Genomic DNA, 23,179 nt, shown 5'->3' with positions numbered 1-23,179 from the left:
ACACACACACACACACACACACACACAGCGACTCACACAGTCATATAGCCAGTACCCAGTCCATGATGCAAACACTGGAAATAGATGATGTAGACTAGACAACAGGATAGTTCAAAGCTGTTCTGTTTGTATAGTCCCCCGACAAACTTCTAACTATTCCCCTAGACAACATGGCATTAATATTCCACAGATGGGGAGAAGGCCAACAGGGAAATAGAGGGAAGAAGACGAGCAGAGTTTCCTCTGTGCAGGAAAAAGGGAGTAGAAGTGAGGTGGAATACACACACAGTAACTGATGCCTGGTAGCACAGCTGGAGGATGAGACTGAGGCGACCGACAGACAGACAGACACATGTTGGGCTGGGCTGTATACAGTACTTTACTATACACCGGTATTGAAGCATGGACCAGTTTGTATTTTTTACTTTACTTTCTATAACGGTATTTCAATGTTTGGTTAGTTAAACGTGATACGCAACTTCAGCGTGTGTAATGTCATTTAATTTGATTTTTTAATAGTTTACTTGTTATCTACTTGAGTTGTCTTTCTCCCTTCTACTACCTACCACCTCCCACACCAAGCCCTACCACCTCCCACACCAAGCCCTACAATTTCCCACACCAAGCCCTGCCACTTCCCACACCAAGCCCTACCACTTCCCACACCAAGCCCTACCACCTCCCACACCGAGCCCTACCACCTCCCACACAAAGCCCTACCACCTCCCACACAGAGCCCTACCACCTCCCACACAGAGCCCTACCACCTCCCACACAGAGCCCTACCACCTCCCACACAGAGCCCTACCACCTCCCACACAGAGCCCTACCACCTCCCACACAGAGCCCTACCACCTCCCACACAGAGCCCTACCACCTCCCACACAGAGCCCTACCACCTCCCACACCGAGCCCTACCCCCTCCCACACCGAGCCCTACCCCTCCCACACCGAGCCCTACCACCTCCCCACCTCCCACACCGAGCCCTACCACCTCCCACACCGAGCCCTACCACCTCCCACACCGAGCCCTACCACCTCCCACACCGAGCCCTACAACCTCCCACACCGAGCCCTACAACTTCCCACACCGAGCCCTACAACTTCCCACACCGAGCCCTACCATCTCCCACACCGAGCCCTACCCCCTCCCACACCGAGCCCTACCCCTCCCACACCGAGCCCTACCCCCTCCCACACCGAGCCCTGCCCCCTCCCACACCGAGCCCTGCCCCTCCCACACCGAGCCCTGCCCCCTCCCACACCGAGCCCTGCCCCTCCCACACCGAGCCCTGCCCCCTCCCACACCGAGCCCTGCCCCCTCCCACACCGAGCCCTGCCCCTCCCCCACACCGAGCCCTGCCCCTCCCACACCGAGCCCTGCCACCTCCCACACCGAGCCCTGCCACCTCCCACACCGAGCCCTGCCACCTCCCACACCGAGCCCTGCCACCTCCCACACCGAGCCCTGCCACCTCCCACACCGAGCCCTGCCACCTCCCACACCGAGCCCTGCCACCTCCCACACCGAGCCCTGCCAACTCCCACACCGAGCCCTGCCACCTCCCACACCGAGCCCTGTCACCTCCCACACCGAGCCCTGTCACCTCCCACACCGAGCCCTGTCACCTCCCACACCGAGCCCTACCCCTCCCACACCGAGCCCTACCCCCTCCCACACCGAGCCCTACCACCTCCCACACCGAGCCCTACCCCTCCCACACCGAGCCCTACCCCTCCCACACCGAGCCCTACCACCTCCCACACCGAGCCCTACCACCTCCCACACCGAGCCCTACCACCTCCCACACCGAGCCCTACCACCTCCCACACCGAGCCCTACCACCTCCCACACCGAGCCCTACCACCTCCCACACCGAGCCCTACCACCTCCCACACCGAGCCCTACCACCTCCCACACCGAGCCCTTTCACCTCCCACACCGAGCCCTTTCACCTCCCACACCAAGCCCTACAACTTCCCACACCAAGCCCTACAACTTCCCACACCAAGCCCTACCATCTCCCACACCAAGCCCTACCACCTCCCACACCAAGCCCTACCCCCTCCCACACCAAGCCCTACCCCCTCCCACACCAAGCCCTACCCCCTCCCACACCAAGCCCTACCCCTCCCACACCAAGCCCTACCCCCTCCCACACCAAGCCCTGCCACCTCCCACACCAAGCCCTGCCACCTCCCACACCAAGCTCTGCCACCTCCCACACCAAGCCCTGCCACCTCCCACACCAAGCCCTGCCACCTCCCACACCAAGCCCTGCCACCTCCCACACCAAGCCCTGCCACCTCCCACACCAAGCCCTGCCACCTCCCACACCAAGCCCTGCCACCTCCCACACCAAGCCCTGTCACCTCCCACACCAAGCCCTGTCACCTCCCACACCAAGCCCTGTCACCTCCCACACCAAGCCCTGTCACCTCCCACACCAAGCCCTGTCACCTCCCACACCAAGCCCTGTCACCTCCCACACCAAGCCCTACCCCCTCCCACACCAAGCCCTGCCACCTCCCACACCAAGCCCTGCCACCTCCCACAACAAGCCCTGCCACCTCCCACACCAAGCCCTGCCACCTCCCACACCAAGCCCTGCCACCTCCCACACCAAGCCCTGCCACCTCCCACACCAAGCCCTGCCACCTCCCACACCAAGCCCTGCCACCTCCCACACCAAGCCCTGCCACCTCCCACACCAAGCCCTGCCACCTCCCACACCAAGCCCTGCCACCTCCCACACCAAGCTCTACCACCTCCCACACCAAGCGCTACCACCTCCCACACCAAGCGCTACCATCTCCCACACCAAGCCCTACCACCTCCCACACCAAGCCCTACCACCTCCCACACCAAGCCCTACCACCTCCCACACCAAGCCCTACCACCTCCCACACCAAGCCCTACCACCTCCCACACCAAGCCCTACCACCTCCCACACCATTTTCTTAAGTTGCGGTTCCTACCCTGGTCAATAATTCCTCCCTGGCCTTATTCATTCGTTGTCATGTCAAACAACAATGTATTCAAGGTGCTGCCCACTATATTCCAACGATCGAATTAGAATAAATCAGTCTATTTACATAATTCCACCAATTAACTAAGGCTATACTTTTTATCATGCAGCCCTGCGAGGCACCGTGTGGAAATGATACCAAAAGTGTGGTAAATGAAGACATTTTTAGAAAATGGACAGTATAAAACAATCAGAATGAAGAAAGGCCTATTTAAATGAGTTATAACTACTCATGAAGAATATTTACAACTTTCATTATTTAAAAAACAGAAAATATACTATTAAAAAAAACATGTGAAAAATATCATATATATGATATTTGGGCCATAATCGCCCAGCCCTAACATGATGGGTAAAAACGGTAAGATATTATTAGCCAAATGGACCACACCTGGGTGTTGTGACTCGGTTAACAGATGGCAGAGGGATATAGGGAGCAGGGGAGAGAGACCAGTGAAGCACAAACATTGTAAATACCACCAATATTTACCTTTCCAAACGATTCACACTACAACTATTTGCACATTGTTTAAACACAGTATATAGCTGATAATATAACACTTTAAAAAAATGTCTATCTTTTTTTAAACCTTTGTGAGTGAAATGTTTTCTGTTAATTTCTAAAGTTTTTGTTTCTTCTCACTTTTGTTGGTTTATTTCACTTACTTTGCTAATTTGCAAATAAAGCTCCTTGAATTGAATTGAGAGGAGAGAGGGGAGAGGAGAGAGGGAATTGAGAGAGGAGAGAGAGAGAGAGAGTCAAAGATCTCAGTATAACTGAAGCTGAGTCGTTGATCAGTCAAAGTTAAGAAAGGGAGGATAGTGGAGGGGATTCAAATAGATTCCTTCCCTCCCTCCTCTCGTTCTCCCCCAACACTCCTCCCCTTGTGCTTCCTGTAAGTAGCAGCATCATGTTATGGGTATGCTTGTCACCAGCAGGGAATGGGGAGTTTGTCAGGATTGAAAGGAGCAAAGCCCATGTAAAGAAGGTATTCTGAAAAAACGAACCCGGGGACAGAGTTTTGTTACACACATTTGAATGCCAAAGACAAACCAGAATGGCTTTCCAAGACGTGCCGAGTGTTCCTGAGTGGTCCATTCTCAGTCCTGAATTTAATTTGCTTGAAAATCAGACAAGGTTTGAATATTGCTTCCCATGAATTATTTAGAGCCAGCACACAAACACAATGTTTTGTTCTGGGTTGATGGATGCCGGAGGGAATGGTGTCCGTTTTCTCACTCGTCATCCCCCTTCCATCTCTCTTCCTTCAACTCCATCTCTGCATGTTGGTCATTCCTTCCATCTGGTGATTAACACGTCTTCTCAGAGAGAGAGAGAGATGCTAGAGTACAGCGTACAGTAGATCAATGGGCCAGAAAAATGGATCATTGTTGGTAGGATAGTAACACGCCTGCACACATCTTACAGATGTTAACAGACCTTTATGATAGAGGGAAGATAAATCCCTTTCAGTGTCGATACTACAGTCTGTTCAAATCAAATCAAAGTTTATTGGTCACGTGTAAACGGTACAGTGAAACGCTTACTTGCTAACTCTCCTCAACAATGCAGTACAACATCAATCACTTACTTGCTCACTCTCCTCAACAATGCAGTACAACATCAATCACTTACTTGCTAACTCTCCTCAACAATGCAGTACAACATCAATCACTTACTTGCTAACTCTCCTCAACAATGCAGTGCAGTACAACATCAATCACTTACTTGCTCACTCTCCTCAACAATGCAGTACAACATCAATCACTTACTTGCTAACTCTCCTCAACAATGCAGTACAACATCAATCACTTACTTGCTAACTCTCCTCAACAATGCAGTACAACATCAATCACTTACTTGCTCACTCTCCTCAACAATGCAGTACAACATCAATCACTTACTTGCTAACTCTCCTCAACAATGCAGTACAACATCAATCACTTACTTGCTCACTCTCCTCAACAATGCAGTACAACATCAATCACTTACTTGCTCACTCTCCTCAACAATGCAGTACAACATCAATCACTTACTTGCTAACTCTCCTCAACAATGCAGTACAACATCAATCACTTACTTGCTCACTCTCCTCAACAATGCAGTACAACATCAATCACTTACTATATATCTCTCATACTGTATATTCTATGTCAAATTATGAAGTCACCCGTGGTATATCAGACTGTATACCATGGGCATGACAAAACATGCTCTAATTACATTGGTAACCAGTTTATAACAGCAATAAGGCACCTCTGGGGTTTGTGATATTTGGCCGATATACCACGGCTAAGGGCTGTACCCAGGAACTCTGTGTTGTGTTGTGCGTAAGAACAGGCCTTAGCTGTGGTATATTGGCCATATACCACACCCCAGAGGCTCCTAACTAGTTAAGTAGCCTAAAGTGAGTAATGTAGAATTACTTGCGTCTGTACTGCTGTCTGTATTGTCTGTCTGTACTGCAGTGTATTGGCAGTGAAGCTGGAGGTGACAGCCCAGACTGTCTGTACTGCGTTATATTGGCAGTGAAGCTGGAGGTGACAGCCCAGACTGTCTGTACTGCAGTGTATTGGCAGTGAAGCTGGAGGTGACAGCCCAGACTGTCTGTACTGCAGTGTATTGTCAGTGAAGCTGGAGGTGACAGCCCAGACTGTCTGTACTGCGTTATATTGGCAGTGAAGCTGGAGGTGACAGCTCAGACAGTCTGTACTGCATTATATTGGCAGTGAAGCTGGAGGTGACAGCCCACTGTCTGTACTGCATTATATTGGCAGTGAAGCTGGAGGTGACAGCCCAGACTGTCTGTACTGCATTATATTGGCAGTGAAGCTGGAGGTGACAGCTCAGACTGTCTGTACTGCATTATATTGGCAGTGAAGCTGGAGGTGACAGCCCACTGTCTGTACTGCATTATATTGGCAGTGAAGCTGGAGGTGACAGCCCAGACTGTCTGTACTGCATTATATTGGCAGTGAAGCTGGAGGTGACAGCTCAGACTGTCTGTACTGCATTATATTGGCAGTGAAGCTGGAGGTGACAGCCCAGACTGTCTGTACTGCATTATATTGGCAGTGAAGCTTCTATTGTCACAGAAAGCTTCATCTTTTTCAGACAAGATGATCTACTTTTAACTCACCCAGTTTAGTTGTTTCTGCCCTTCTGTAAGCATAGACGTTGGTCTTGAAACAAAATTGGAACCATTCATCGAATGCCTGTGAGGCGGGGATTATAGGGCATGTTATTTCAGACGATCAAAAGGAGACAAAAACGGAGGATACCAGCACACACACACACACACACACACACACACACACACACACACACACACACACACACACACACACACACACACACACACACACACACACACACACACACACACACACACACACACACACACACACACACACACACACACACACACACACACACACACACACACACACACACACACGTCATGTTGTTCTCGTCACTGGACTCCTTTGATACAAATACACACCAATATGACATCACATCAGCATATTTGATGCGCGCAATGACACATCCCATCAGCACATGACACACACATCCCATCAGCACATGACACACACATCCCATCAGCACATGACACACACACAATGGCACATCCCATCAGCACATGACACACACATCCCATCAGCACATTTGACACACACACAATGACATATCCCATCAGCACATGACACACACATCCCATCAGCACATTTGACACACACACAATGACACATCACATCAGCACACTTGACACACACACAATGACACATCACATCAGCACACTTGACACACACACACACACACGCCACGTCCCATCAGCACGACTAGACCGTGACCTTCTCTGTTGTCAGATTGTAGCCGACCAGCAGACAAAAGACACGGTTTCTCATTCTCGAAATAACAACAAAAGAAGATTGATTCATGAGAAACAAAATGTTTCAGAATAATTACCACAGTGAATCGATGTAACAAAAGAGTTTAGAAAACTGTCCATTGTGTACTATGTACTGTCTGTGTGTGTGTGTGTGTGTGTGTGTGTGTGTGTGTGTGTGTGTGTGTGTGTGTGTGTGTGTGTGTGTGTGTGTGTGTGTGTGTGTGTGTGTGTGTGTGTGTGTGTGTGTGTGTGTGTGTGTGTGTGTGTGTGTGTGTGTCTGTGTGTGTGTGTCTGTGTGTGTGTGTGTGTTTGTCTGTGTGTGTGTGTGGCCTGGAGTCATAAATGAAAAGAAAACGCAGTCTTTTGTGTGTGTGTGTGTGTGTGTGTGTGTGTGTGTGTGTGTGTGTGTGTGTGTGTGTGTGTGTGTGTGTGTGTGTGTGTGTGTGTGTGTGTGTGTGTGTGTGTGTGTGTGTGTGTGTGTGTGTGTGTGTGTTTTGTCAAAGTTGTGTTCCATCAAGACAGGGGCATTATAATGCATCTCCTTTTAAACGACACAATATATAGACATCTTAACGAACAAATAACACACACACGCACACGTGGATTCTTCATCTACTCCCACTCTGTCCCTCTCAGTCTTCTATCTCTTCAGTACTTTCAGACGACAACGATTCTATCTACCCTCCGTTTCAAGCCCCTTTTCATATAGCCACTAGGTACACAAACCAGCGTTTCATCCAGCAGCTCTCTCTGCGTATCGAGATGTTTCCACCAATGTGTCTCAGCCAGACAGAACGAGAGAACCTCAGGGGTTCAGAGGGTTAGCTGTAGTAATGAGCACCATGGAGTCTTCAGAGCTTTCTGATCTCTGACCCCTCGCAGTGTCATTACAAGGAGCAGGCAGAGCAAATCCAGCACCACATTGATATTTGTTCGCAGGCAAACAGATAAAAGGTAGCATTAACCCTCGGGGGTTTCCTCTCTCCGCCTGCTTCCTCTTCTCTCTCCCATGTCTCGCTCTCTGTCTCCATCTAGCATATCTATCTCGTCTTCATTTCTTCTTCTCATTGTATTGTTTTTTTTTGTACGATGGGGAATTGAATTGGCCGAGGGACCAGTTTTCTACAACAATGACCTGTAGGAAGGATGACAAAATGCTAGGGAGGTTTTCCTAGCCACCGTGCTTCTACACCTGCATTGCTTGCTGTTTGGGGTTTTAGGCTGGGTTTCTGTACAGCACTTTGAGATATCAGCTGATGTACAAAGGGCTCTATAAATATATTTGATTTGATTTGATGAAGATCTTCTGTGACATTTCATTGGTAGGAAGCTTAGTGCTGCTATTGAACCAGAGAGGAAAACTGGTCAGGAACGTAATCATACTAAATATAATTATTTATCAACTGCCACAGAGTAAGGTAAGAAAAATAATTTGCTTCTTGTGACAGAAGACAAACACCAGCACTGTTGTTGTTGTTGTCATCCTTCAAACAGTGTCTTTTCACTTCTGTCCAGGTGCCCGAGCTAAAAGGAGCGATTAGCTTGGCTGGTTTTTCTGAAACTACTGTAGGTAAACACTGTAGGTAAACACTGTAGGTAAACACTGTAGGTAAACACTGTAGGTAAACACTATAGGTAAACACTGGAGGTAAACACTGTAGGTAAACACTGTAGGTAAACACTGTAGGTAAACACTGTAGGTAAACACTGTGTGTAAACACTGTAGGTAAACACTGTAGGTAAACACTATAGGTAAACACTGGAGGTAAACACTGTAGGTAAACACTGTAGGCACCACAGTGCATCGGGAAAGTGTTCAGATTCCTTGACCTTTTCCACCTGTTGTTACGTTACAGCCTTATTCTAAAATCGATGATTTGTTTTTTTCTCATCAGTCTACAAATAACAACCCATAACGACATCACAACACCCCATAACGACATCACAACACCCCATAATGAAAAAGCAAAAAGTTTTATTTATTTATATATTACAAATAAAAAACAGAAATACCTTATTTACATAAGTATTCAGACCCTTTGCTATGAGACTCAAAATTGAGCTCAGGTGCATCCTGTTTCCATTGATCATCCTTGAGATGTTTCTACAACTTTGATTGGAATCCACCTGTGGTAAATTCAATTGATTGGACATGATTTGGAAAACACACACCTGTCTATGTAAGGTCCCACAGTTGACAGTGCATGTCAGAGCAAAAACCAAGACATGAGGTCGAAGGAATTGTCCGTAGAGCACCGAGACAGGATTGTGTCGAGGCACAGATCTGGGGAAGGGTACCAAAAAATGTCTGCAGCATTGAAGGTCCCCAAGAACATGGAAGAAAATAGAAAACGGTGTAACGGAAGACGTTTGGAACCACCAAGACTCTTCCTAGAGCCACCGGGCCAAACTGAGAAGGGCCTTGGTCAGAGAGGTTACCAAGAACCCGATGGTCACTCTGACTGAGCTCCAGAGCTCCTCTGTGGAGATGGGAGAACCTTCCATAAAGACAACCATCTCTGCAGCCCTCCACCAATCAGGCCTTTATGGTACAGTGCCCACACAGAAGACACTCTTCAGTAAAAGGCACATGACAGCCCACGTGGACTCTCATACCATTACATTTTTTTTATTTTACTTTTATTTTACTAGGCAAGTCAGTTAAGAACAATTTCTTATTTTCAATGACAGCCTAGGAACAGTGGGTTAACTGCCTGTTCAGGGGCAGAACGACAGATTTGTACCTTGTCAGCTCGGGGATTTGAACTTGCAACCTTGAACAAGATTTTATGGTCTGATGAAACCAAGATTGAATTCTTTGCCCTGAATGGCAAGCGTCACGTCTGGAGGAAACCTGGCACCATCCCTACGGTGAAGCATCGTGGCGGCATCATGCTGTGGGGATGTTTTTCACCATCCCTACGGTGAAGCATGGTGGTGGCAGCATCATGCTGAGGGGATGTTTTCCACCATCCCTACGGTGAAGCATGGTGGTGGCAGCATCATGCTGAGGGGATGTTTTCCACCATCCCTACGGTGAAGCATGGTGGTGGCAGCATCATGCTGTGGGGATGTTTTCCACCATCCCTACGGTGAAGCATGGTGGTGGAAGCATCATGCTGTGGGGATGTTTTCCACAATCCCTACGGTGAAGCATGGTAGTGGCAGCATCATGCTGTGGGGATGTTTTTATGCGGCAGGGACTAGGAGATTAGTCAGGATCGAGGGAAAGATGAACGGAGCAAAGTACAGAGATCCTTGATGAAAACCTGCTCCAGAGCCCTCAGGACCTCAGACTAGGGTGACGGTTCACCTTCCAACAGGACAACTCTCGTACTTCAACCTGATAAACATCTCTGGAGAGCCCTGAAAATAGCAGTGCAGGGACGCTCCCCATCCAACCTGACAGAGGATCTGCAGAGAAGAATGCGAGAAACTCCCCAAATACAGGTGTGTAAAGGGTCTGAGTACTTGTCACAAACTAAGTGAGAAACTGTCACCAAATCACCACAGAATGAGAGTTCTTTCGAACAGGACAGTGCCTGTGTGTTTGTTTCTCCGTCCTGGTCCACCCAGGCCGTAGGCAAGGTCAAAGACAGCAGGGTTCGGTACACGAATCAGGTTCTCGGTAGGTCCAGGTCCAAACGCCAACAGGTAAGTCCAAAACAGTCCAGCTCATACACGGTAAATCCAGCCAATCTCTATCGTCTCTTTCTCTATTGTTCATAGATCCTTCCAGCCCTCTCTCTCTCCCTTCCTGGTTTCTCTTGACCCTTTACCCGTGGGGCGGCGCCACCTTCTGACGGTTCCCCTTGCTTCTGGGACTTGTTGTTTTGGCAGTCGGACATTTAGTGATCTGTAGTTCTGATCGGGGTGGCCATTTTAGTGATCTGTAGTTCTGATCGGGGTGGCCATTTTAGTGATCTGTAGCTCTGATCGGGGTGGCCATTTTAGTGATCTGTAGCTCTGATCGGGGTGGCCATTTTAGTGATCGGGCAGGGCCCGTTTATTAGTTCTGCTCTCACATATCTGCCATTTACCACTCGACCCACTTCTTTGCCACATGTAAATGTAATATCAGTTTTTTTATACAGATTGATATCTATTTATATGTAGATTGATGGGGAAAACAACAAAAAACTATTTTAGAACAAGGCTGTAACGATATACGAAGTATAAAGACCTGTTCTGTTTAACGTAAAGCGCCACGTTGGCGTGACGGATGTGTAACGTTGGGACCTTGGCAAACGTACCAGTGAGTGAGTGATGACCATGAAAAACACCAGACATCTGATGGCTATGGCTGTGTTCAGAAAGTACATTGTTTTTCTGCTTTTATCTAGCTCTATTTGGGACATTTTCACCTTGCCTCGCTAAACTTGGTTGGTAATCAATCCTCCGACGACAGGAGTAGGACGGTAAAAAACATCTGATTACGTGTTCGTTAACTTTGCACAAGCTGCATTTGAACAAGGTTAAACAAGGATTCTTTAAAGACAGGGGTGTAAAACTCATTTCACGGAGGGCCGAGTGGGTTTTTGGTTTTTCTTTTCTAGTGACTTTAATTAAGTACAAGGGTGGAGCGAAAACTCAGAGACACTCGGCCCTACATAATATCGACAGAAACATGGCAAACGTTGTTTAGAATCAATCCTCAAGGTGTTTTTCAAATATCTATTCAATCGCTTCTACTGGTTTCTCAGTAGAAGCGATTGGAATAATGGCTACCTCTGTACTTTACGCAAGATTTTCTCTCCGGGAGAATCATGTGACCACTTGCTCAATGTGGTCCCTTACGGCTAGTCTTCAACATAAATGCGTAAAACTACGTCACAATGCTGTAGACACCTTGGGGAATACGTAGAAAGCGTAAGCTGGTTCATAGCACATTCACAGCTCAATGGGGACTCATTGCCATGCAGCGCTTTCAAAACCTGGGCCACTTCTGGATTGGATTTTTCTCAGGCTTTCACCTGCAACATCAGTTCTGTTGCACTCACAGACAATATCTTTGCAGTTTTGGAAACGTCAGTGTTTTGTATCCAAAGCTGTCAATTATATGCATAGTCCTGACAAAATATCCCGTTTAAAACGGGAACGTTTTTTTTCTCCCAAAAATGAAAATACTGCCCCTAGAGTCTCAACAGGTTAAAGGGACACTTTGGGATTTTGGCAATGAAGCCCTTCATCTACTTCCCCAGAGTCAGACCCTTCATTTACTGTCTACAACATGTCATCCGGTGATCTGGAAATATCCCTCTGATGACAACGTACAAGCCTCACAGCATGCCTGCATCTGTTTGTGTGTGTGTAGGTGTGTGTGTGTGTGTGTTTGTGTAGGGGTCTCAGACCCATGGGGGAGGATGTAGCTACATAGCTAAATGCTGTGTGACAGACAGCACTCACACAAGACATTAGACTTTATTTTACTGAGAAACAAACCAACGAGGTTGATAATGAAGGTTCTCTTCCCTCACAGCAGCACTCAGAGATATACGCACGCACACTTTTAAAGAGCAAACAAGTTATTCGGCATACGCAAACAGACGGGCAAATTCATATGTAAATGCTATGATGATAATTAATATTACTGGGGAGAGACACAGGTGGAGGGGGAGAGAGAGGGGGAGACAGGTGGAGGGGGTTGGGGAGAGAGAAGGGGACACAGGTGGAGGGGGTTGGGGGAGAGAAGGGGACACAGGTGGAGGGGGTTGGGGAGAGAAGGGGACACGGGTGGAGGGGGTGGGGGAGGTGGAGGGGAGAGGGTGGAGGGGGTGGGGAGAGGGGGGAGACAGGTGGAGGGGAGAGAAGGGGAGACGGGTGGAGGGGGTGGGGGAGAGAGGGGGAGACAGGTGGAGGGGAGAGAAGGGGAGACAGGTGGAGGGGGGAGACAGGTGGAGGGGGGACAGGTGGAGGGGGGAGGGTGGAGGGGGAGACAGGTGGAGGTGGAGGGGGAGAGAGGGGGAGACAGGTGGAGGAGGGGGGGGTGGAGGGGGGAGACAGGTGGAGGGGGGCAGGTGGAGGTGGAGGGGGGAGAGGGGGACAGGTGGAGGGGGGGCAGGTGGAGGGGGAGACAGGTGGAGGGGGGAGACAGGTGGAGGGGAGGGGAGAGGGGGAGACAGGTGGAGGGGGGGGGGTGGAGGGGGGAGACAGGTGGAGGGGGGGGGAGAGAAGGGGAGACAGGTGGAGGGGGTTGGGGAGAGAAGGGGACACAGGTGGAGGGGGTGGGGGAGAGAGTGGACACAGGTGGAGGGGGTGGGGGAGAGGGGAGATGGGTGGAGGGGGTGGGGGAGAGAGGGGGAGACGGGTGGAGGGGGAAGGGGGACACAGGTGGAGGGGGTTGGGGGAGAGGATGGGACACAGGTGGATGGGGGTTGGGGGAGAGGAGGGGACTCAGGTGGATGGGGGTTGGGGGAGAGGAGGGGACTCAGGTGGGGGGGGGGGAGGGGGAGACAGGTGGAGAAGGGGAGAGAGAGGGGGAGACAGGTGAAGGGGGAGAGACAGGTGAAGGGGGGAGACAGGTGAAGGGGGAGACAGGTGGAGACAGGTGAAGGGGGAGACAGGTGAAGACAGGTGAAGGGGGAGAGAGGGGGAGAGACACGAGGGGAGACAGATCTCTGACCAATCACTGCTGCCGTACAGAAACCCCCACAACAGTGAGAAAGAGAAGAGAGCAGGCGAAGCACAAAGAGAGAGAGAGAGAGAGGGGAGAGAGAGAGGGGAGAGAGAGAGAGAGCAGGCATAGCACAGAGAGAGAGGGAGAGAGAGAAGAGAGCAGAGAGAGAGGGGAGAGGGAGAGAAGAGAGAGAGAGAGGAGAGAGAGAGAGGAGAGAGAGAAGAGAGCAGAGAGAGAGAGAGAGAGAGAGAGAATAGAGGGGAGAGAGAGGAGAGAGAGAGAAGAGAGGGGAGAGAGAGAGAGAGAGAGAGAGGGAGGGAGAGAGAGAGAGAGAGGGAGAGAGAGAGAGAGGGAGAGAGAGAGAGAGAGAGAGAAGAGAGAGAGAGAGAGAGGGGGAGAGAGAGAGAGAGAGAGAGAGAGAGAGAGAGAGAGAGAGAGAGAGAGAGAGAGAGAGAGAGAGAGAGAGAGAGAGAGAGAGAGAGAGAGAGAGAGAGAGAGAAAGAAAGAGGGGGAGAGAGAGGAAGAGAGAGAAAGAGAGATGCATGGTGAATGGACAAGGAAAGAGAGAGGGAGGGACTGAAGCGTTTATCAAAAGGCAGGGAGGATTAATTATGAGAGAGAGAGAGCACAAGAGAGAGAGAGAGCTGCATTGTGTGGAGCCTTGGGAAAAGACCAGAAGCTCCTATAGTCCCTCCACTCAACACAGAGCAGCCACACAGAGAGAGTCACAACCCTCCCTCACACTTCTCTCTCTCTGGATACCATAGGAACCTGTCTTACAGCTGATTTTGCACTAGATACTACAGCCAACCGGAACAGAGGAAAATCCTGGATACTACAGCCAACCGGAGCAGAGGAAACCACTAGATACTACAGCCAACCGGAGCAGAGGAAAACACTAGATACTAGTTAAGAACTTTTCTTTTATCTGGAATCCGGTGTGTTCCATGAAGCCCTGATGATGAACTAGATTGTAAATGAAGTGCATCGTATCGCAGCCACCGAGTACACATCTTGTCTTTACTAAGATCCCTGATCAGAGAAGAAGCCGTGAAGGAGAAAGATTCTGGAGGTTTTGGTCGGAGCAGTACACATCCTCTTTTCTATACAATACTCCTGGGGAGTGCACTCATCATCCGCCAGTTGAAGGGAGAGGGGGAGATTGTATCGATCGACCGAGAGAGAGAGAGAACTGGCTGTATGATTGTGTTAAGCGAGCTAGACAGAATGTTGACTTAATTCAAACCCCTCCCTGCTCGCACTGTCTGTCGCAGACAGCTTGTTTAGTGACCTATAACTCTTATGGCTGGACAAAAAGGACATTTACATTACAACTGTGAGAAAAAGGTGTTTTGGTCCGTCACAAGAGGCAGTGGGACTACGGATTCCCGACAAATCGGGGTTTTGTTTTTCTGTGTAGGCTAAGATTAACAGTATCGGACAATTGGTGATTCTTTAAAGCACCTCCTTTAGCTCACAAGGACGGGAGACAGCAAGAGAAAAGTACACCGGTCCATCTCCGTGGACAGTACACCGGTCCATCTCCGTGGACAGTACACCGGTCCATCTCCGTGGACAGTACACCGGTCCATCTCCGTGGACAGTACACCGGTCCATCTCCGTGGACAGTACACCGGTCCATCTCCGTGGACAGTAGGCATAACAAAACGGACAAAAAAGCCATTCTTGTTAACATCGTTTGTTCTTCTTCAGGACATGACAGAGAGAAAAGCTCCAACAGGACTCAGCTTCTCCACGTGTTATAATTAAACCTCCGGACCAGCGCCCAGTTTTATAATGGGCTACTCTGATGAGTCCTGCCGCAGCAACAGTTCCCAGGACTAACCCATGTGATAAAGACATTTTAATGGACTTTCCAGAGGTGAGGAGCGTATCACTAAAAACTGTGATGCAGAAATAGAGCAAATCCCAGAGTGAAATGATGATGTGCTTTTTCTTTTTGTCAGGGATCCTTGTATTCCCTTCGTTTCTCAGTCACATGAAATGAACTTTTCTTGGGTTTCCCCAACCTGTGCAGGGACAGAGACTTTTACAGCTATTGAACTAGTTAAACTGCCTTCCATTTGCTAATTCTTCTCTCCTCCCGTCTGGTCTACTGCCCTGCAGTGGAGGGGCAGGCCGCTATGGCAGCTTTCACTCTCTCTGCTGCTACGATACAGCTGTAGCTCGTATATCCCCCCCCAAACCGCCACCACTCCAAGATCCCGTTGAGACTGAGACTACACCAACCTCCAACTCCGCTCCTGTTGAGAGACAGAGAGGGAGACAAAGACAAGGAGAGAAAGACTTTGCGCCTACCAAACTTTTATTGAGGAAGAAAGACTGTGGACCAACCAAAACAGAGAGACTGAGCACCAACCAGGAGCCCCACGGACGGATATAAAAATTCCTGGTGTCACTCTCTCGTCCCCTTGTCGTGTCCCGTCAGCACAATGCTCAGGTCTCAGGCTGTAACTACCCCTCTGGTGCTGAACTCTCTCCTCCTAGTGCTCCTACTGCAGCAAGCCGGGATCAGGGCTGAGACAGGGGTCGCGGCTGAGCCCGGGGTAGGGGCAAGTGAGTCTGGGGTCGGGGCCAGTAGATGTCCCAAGGGCTGCCTGTGTTGCTCCGACATCCTCAGCTGCGTCGACAAGGGTCTGAAGGCACTGCCCTCCGAGCTGCCCGCGTACACCACCACCCTGGACCTCAATCACAACCGCCTGAAGGAGCTGAAGAAGGGGAGCTTTGCTGCGCTGCCCCGTCTGGAGTCTCTCCGCCTGGCTCACAACTCTCTGAAATGCCTCGAGCCCGGAACCTTCTGGAACAGCAGCGCGCTACGACAACTGGACCTGTCGTCCAATCAGCTAGAAAAGGTAGAGGCGCACTACTTCCTTGAGCTGACAGGATTGGAGGAGCTGCTGCTCTTCAACAACCGCATCGTGCGCGTGGAGAGCAAGGCCCTGGCGGCGCTCGGCAACCTACGCAAGGTCTACATCAGCCACAACCGCCTCACGGACTTCCCCTTCTCCATCCAGGAGGACAGCCACCCCTTCCTAGCCACCATGGACCTGTCCTCCAACAGCATGTCCAAACTCCCCCTGGTGGACATCGAGACCCTGCCGGCGGCCTTGCAGAGCGGACTCTTCCTCCACAACAACACCCTGATCTGCGAATGCGAAATGTACAATATGTTCCGGCGCTGGGAGCAGAAGGGGTTCCCCTCGGTCAGTGACTTCCGGGAGGAGCACACCTGCCTGGTGTATGGGGAACACAAGGCCTCCGTTAAATTTTTCCACCACAGACGCTTCTTTGAAGTGAACTTGAAGTGCAGCACGGCAGTGGCTGGAGCTCTATGGGAGCCTGAGGGAAGCCTGCTGGTGTACGAAGGAGCCGCCGTGGTTCTGGACTGTCACACCATGCTCAAAGGACAGCAACTAACTTACTTGTGGGTTTCGCCTCACCACGGGGCAGGTGCCCCGCCGGAGAACAACGGCACTCTCCGCATGCACGCCAACGGCAGTCTGGAGATTGTGTCGGCGCAGGTCGAGGACTCCGGCGTGTACTGGTGCAAGGTTTTCGACGGGACTAAGAGGAACGAGTCATGGGAAGTGAACGTGACGGTGTTGATGCGACACGACGAAACCGAGCCCTTCAACACGGGGTTTACGACCCTCATAGGGTGCGTGGCGACCCTCGTTCTGGTCCTCATGTACCTTTACCTGACCCCCTGCCACTGCTGGTGCCACAAGCAGCCCCCTCTGCCGGGTACCCCCAGCCCGGCCAATGACCAGTGCAGTGCCCAGTCCTCAATCCTGACCCCCACCCCGCCCGCCACCACAGAGAGCCCAGGCCGCAAGGTCAGTAACAACAAGCATGTGGTGTTTCTGGAACCCATCAAAGAAGTGCAGAACGGCCGGCTAAGGGCGGCTACAGGTGCGCTGTCCCCAGTCTCGGTTTCAGGCCACTCCATCACCTCAGTCTTCTCAGACTCACCCATCGTGCCATAGCACCAGGCAGACAAGCCATCTCCTACTGTACCTTCTCTCTACCAAACACCTGCCTCCTCTGTCCCACCCCACCCCACTAGCAGAGAGAGTGGGTTGGGTTACCCACCAGGCAGGGCAAAGAGTTAGACACTGCCTGTCAGAGTAGGATAGATATATTGCATTGCCACCCAGGGGTGAGGCAGAAGACACCACGAGAGGGAGATTGAGAGACAGAAATAGAGAGAGGAAGAGATAGGCAGGGAGATGGAGAGGAACATATAGGCAGGGAGATGGAGAGCAAGACAGCAAAAGAGCAGAGAAATTAACATCCAGCACAAACTTAACTGGCCCAGGCCAGGTTTGACTGGACTGCCTTTCTGAGAAGTGGAACGACAAGGATCCTGCATGTTGAGTGAGAAACAGTGCTTCTGGACTAGGGCTGCAACATTCTTTTGACTTTCTCAAAACATTCCCCCCGATTTCCCAGAAATCCTGGATACGAGGAAATAAGCAGAAATCCGTGAATTCTTATAACCAGGATTTGTGGAAAACCAGGGAACTTTGAGAAAGTTTACAGAGTTTTGCAACACAATACCGGGTGTATATCTAGAACTATATCAAAACAAAGCAGGATAGAGCTGTCCCTGTTAGCACGGCTTGTACCCTTTAATAGAACCAGAGCTAGAGTATGAATGGCTCGTCTAAGAACATTTCAACAAAATCAGCCATAACTGTACAGCTTGAAACCTTTTTATAGCAAGTAGCCTAAAGATAGCAAGTTAGATGACTAGCAGAAACACATTTACAAAGTATACCTTTAAGCAGAATGAATGTGACCTTTAGTAGAATAGAGAAACAACAATGTTAAAGCTTTTAAAATGTTTTTTTTTTCTTTTTATATGGAACTAGCAGTAGAGAAATGTGATTTAAAACCCCACTGTAAAGTCCTGGTGAATTCCTACCTTGGCTTAGCTGTCGGATAACAAACAAACAAAGGAAGAAACAGGAACACAGTGTGTGTGTGCAGAACAGTTCAGCAGAAGGAGACAGTTTTTTTTTTCGTGGCAAAATAGATCCATCCATTTATTTCTTAGTTATTAAGAGACTGGGCCGTGGTTTCACTGTGAGGATAGAGGGGGCTGTTTTCGGCTCTTAACACTTTTCTTACGGATGCTTTTTCATCCGCTACTGACACCGACGGATACAGAATATTGAGAGACAAGAGAGCTGATTTTACCTGTTATGGTACGTTTGTTCCTGGATTGACAGGAGGACACTCCAACAGCTCGCTGTTTTCCTCATGGAATTATGTTCCTCTTCCGTCAACACGTATCCCACGTATCCCACCCTCCTCCTCCACCCTCACCACGTACCCCAACCTCCTCCTCCCTCACCACGTACCCCACCCTCCTCCTCCCTCACCACGTACCCCACCCTCCTCCTCCCTCACCACGTACCCCACCCCTCCTCCCTCACCACGTCCCACCGTCCTCCCTCACCAAGTACCCCACCCTCCTCCCTCACCAAGTACCCCACCCTCCTGCCTCACCACGTACCCCACCCTCCTGCCTCACCACGTCCCCACCCTCCTCCCCCACCACGTACCCCACCCTCCTTCCCCACCACGTACCCCACCCTCCCCCAACTCTCACCACGTACCCCAACCTCCTCCACCCTCACCACGTATCCCACCCTCCTCCTCCACCCTCACCACGTACCCCAACCTCCTCCACCCTCACCACGTACCCCACCCTCCTCCCTCACCACGTAACCCTCCTCCCTCACCACGTACCCCACCCTCCTCCCTCACCACGTACCCCACCGTCCTCCCTCACCAAGTACCCCACCCTCCTCCCCCACCAAGTACCCCACCCTCCTGCCTCACCACGTACCCCACCCTCCTGCCTCACCACGTACCCCACCCTCCTCCCCCACCACGTACCCCACCCTCCCCCAACCTCACCACGTACCCCCAACCTCCTCCACCCTCACCACGTATCCCACCCTCCTCCTCCACCCTCACCACGTACCCCAACCTCCTCCACCCTCACCACGTACCCCACCCTCCTCCCTCACCACGTACCCCACCCTCCTCCCTCACCACGTCCCCACCCTCCTCCCTCACCACGTACCCCACCCTCCTCCCTCACCATGTACCCCACCGTCCTGCCTCACCACGTACCCCACCGTCCTGCCTCACCACGTACCCCACCGTCCTGCCTCACCACGTACCCCACCCTCCTGCCTCACCACGTACCCCACCCTCCTGCCTCACCACGTACCCCACCCTCCTCCCCCACCACGTACCCCAACCTCCTCCACCCTCACCACGTATCCCACCCTCCTCCTCCACCCTCACCACGTACCCCAACCTCCTCCTCCCTCACCACGTACCCCACCCTCCTCCCTCACCACGTACCCCACCCTCCTCCCTCACCACGTACCCCACCCTCCTCCCTCACCACGTACCCCACCGTCCTGCCTCACCACGCACCCCACCGTCCTGCCTCACCACGCCCCACCCTCCTGCCCCACCACGTACCCCACCCTCCTCCCCCACCACGTACCCCCCCTCCTCCCTCACCACGTACCCCACCCTCCTCCCTCACCACGTACCCCACCCTCCTCCCCACCACGTACCCCACCCTCCTCCCTCACCACGTACCCCACCCTCCTCCCTCACCACGTACCCCACCCTCCTCCCTCACCACGTACACCACACTTCTCCCTCACCACGCACCCCACCCTCACCACGTCCCCACCCTTCACCACGTATCCCACCTTCCTCCCCCACCACGCACCCCACCCTCACCACGTACCCCACCCTCCTTCCCCACCATGTACCCCACCCTCCTCCCCCAACTCTCACCACGTATCCCACCCTCCTCCTCCACCCTCACCACGTACCCCAACCTCCTCCTCCCTCACCACGTACCCCACCCTCCTCCTCCCTCACCACGCACCCCACCGTCCTCCCTCACCACGTACCCCACCCTCCTCCCTCACCACGTACCCCACCCTCCTCCCTCACCACGTACCCCACCCTCCTCCCTCACCAAGTACCCCACCCTCCTCCCTCACCAAGTACCCCACCCTCCTGCCTCACCACGTGCCCCACCCTCCTGCCTCACCACGTACCCCACCCTCCTCCCCCACCACGTACCCCACCCTCCTTCCCCACCACGTACCCCACCCTCCCCCAACTCTCACCACGTACCCCAACCTCCTCCACCCTCACCACGTATCCCACCCTCCTCCTCCACCCTCACCACGTACCCCAACCTCCTCCACCCTCATCCGTTCCCCAACCTCCTCCACCCTCACCACGTAAACCCTCCTCCCTCACCACGCCCCACCCTCAATGTATTCCACCGTCCTGCCTCACCACGTGTGTCCTGCCTCACCACGTGTGTGTGTGTCCTGCCTCACCACGTTTACCCCACCCTCCTCCCCCACCACGTACCCCACCCTCCTCCCTCACCACGTACCCCACACTCCTCCCTCACCACGTACCCCACACTCCTCCCTCACCACGTACCCCACACTCCTCCCTCACCACGTACCCCACACTCCTCCCTCACCACGTACCCCACACTCCTCCCTCACCACGTACCCCACACTCCTCCTCCTCTTGCATCCTTTCTTTCTTCAACCTGTTAATAAATCATGCTTCTTGGACCGCAGAGGTAAATGTATTCTGGCTTGTTATTGCCATGTGTGTCTGTGGCTTAGGAGTGTGTGTGTGTTGTGTTTATACACGTGTGTGTGTGTGAGAGATATACTTTTCTAGCGAGGACGGAAACAGAGAGAGACGGGTCAGCAATATCAGTCGGCTGTTATTGAAATGAGATACAGGCCGTATGATTTCCTAAAACCTGTCAACTGCTGATAACATATCAGGTGTCATACCTCAGTAACCATTCTACATGCTAATAACATATCAGGTGTCATACCTCAGTAACCATTCTACATGCTAATAACATATCAGGTGTCATACCTCAGTAACCATTCTACATGCTAATAACATATCAGGTGTCATACCTCAGTAACCATTCTACATGCTAATAACATATCAGGTGTCATACCTCAGTAACCATTCTACATGCTAATAACATATCAGGTGTCATACCTCAGTAACCATTCTACATGCTAATAACATATCAGGTGTCATACCTCAGTAACCATTCTACATGCTAATAACATATCAGGTGTCATACCTCAGTAACCATTCTACATGCTAATAACATATCAGGTGTCATACCTCAGTAACCATTCTACATGCTAATAACATATCAGGTGTCATACCTCAGTAACCATTCTACATGCTAATAACATATCAGGTGTCATACCTCAGTAACCATTCTACATGCTAATAACATATCAGGTGTCATACCTCAGTAACCATTCTACATGCTAATAACATATCAGGTGTCATACCTCAGTAACCATTCTACATGCTAATAACATATCAGGTGTCATACCTCAGTAACCATTCTACATGCTAATAACATATCAGGTGTCATACCTCAGTAACCATTCCACTGCTAATAACATATCAGGTGTCATACCTCAGTAACCATTCCACTGCTAATAACATATCAGGTGTCATACCAAGGGTCGGAAACTTTCCGTTAATTTTCCGTTAATTTTCCATGGGAAGTTAAGCCTGGGAATTTGGGGAATTTTGCTTAAATTCATCAAAAACGTTAGCTTATACAGTGCATCTTTTTGTTGGATACACAAGGCAATTATAGGTATTGTGGCATATTTTGGCTAAACTAATCCTCAATTCAATCGCATTGCAACCCTCTGCATGCACAGTGCATTCTTCCATCACATGTACAGCTGATTCTCAAGATCTTGCACACTAATGAGATGCTATTGAACCGACACTACTACACTGTCTGAGCCAAGGACTACATGCTTTCTGGTAAGTTTTGATTACAATACTGGGTGAGGTGAATATATTTTATTAGACATACATAATTTTTTGTTAACTAGTAAATAGAAACCTACAGTAAGGTGTGTTTAAATCATTTCTAACTTGTTAACACTGAGATAGTTCGTTTTTCTACAATGTGGGTTTTAGCTTGCTTGAGCCTGCTAACTGAGGAGTGTTATTTCACCTGTTTCTGTACATTTCATTTTTTTTAAATGTATCTTACAAAGGAGTTGTTTAATTGAACTGCTTAACTATGTATCTGTACATGGAATTGTATTTGTTGATGTTTGCAATGCAGGCTGTATTGCAAAAATCTCTGATGGGTGGACGAATGTTCGTGGGCAATAATTAACTACATCTCCACCCCTCAACCAGTATTCTACAAGAGAACAGACACAAGGGACAACAGACAAACCGGTCTCGACATTGCAGATGAGCTGAAGGAAGTCATCAATGACCTTGGACCACAGAAGGGATTTACACTGGTGACAGACAATGCTGCGAACATGGAGGCTGCTTGCTAAAGTGGAGGCCTACCCTCACATCACACCCATTGGCTGTGCTGCTTATGCATTAAATCTGCTCCTCAAGGACATCATGCCACTGAAAACAATGGATACACTCTACAAGAGAGCAAAGGAAATGGTTAGGTATGTGAAGGATCATCAAGTTATAGCAGCAATCTACCTCACCAAGCAAAGTGAGAAGACTAAGAG

The 23,179-nt window shown here is 50.6% G+C and overlaps 2 protein-coding genes across 5 annotated transcripts in view; one reads left to right on the top strand and one right to left on the bottom strand.

Annotated features, from left to right (window-relative positions):
• Positions 1 to 23,179, bottom strand: part of LOC124025296 (E3 ubiquitin-protein ligase RNF123) — a 236,401-nt gene that overhangs the window by 42,389 nt on the left and 170,833 nt on the right. The window lies entirely within an intron of this gene.
• On the top strand, positions 14,252 to 18,837 carry amigo3 (adhesion molecule with Ig-like domain 3). Its single transcript, XM_046338874.1, has one exon. It carries the CDS (start codon positions 15,989 to 15,991, stop codon positions 17,540 to 17,542), a length of 1,554 nt encoding a protein of 517 aa, XP_046194830.1. The 5' UTR covers positions 14,252 to 15,988; the 3' UTR covers positions 17,543 to 18,837.

Source organism: Oncorhynchus gorbuscha, linkage group LG03 (genome assembly GCF_021184085.1).
Source record: "Oncorhynchus gorbuscha isolate QuinsamMale2020 ecotype Even-year linkage group LG03, OgorEven_v1.0, whole genome shotgun sequence".
In the NCBI taxonomy this organism is placed as follows: domain Eukaryota; kingdom Metazoa; phylum Chordata; class Actinopteri; order Salmoniformes; family Salmonidae; genus Oncorhynchus; species Oncorhynchus gorbuscha.
This window is presented reverse-complemented; position numbering and strand designations above follow the sequence as displayed.

Coding starts and splice junctions, on each gene's coding strand:
- amigo3 (XM_046338874.1), top strand. CDS start 15,989: ATGCTCAGGTCTCAGGCTGTAACTACCCCTCTGGTGCTGAACTCTCTC.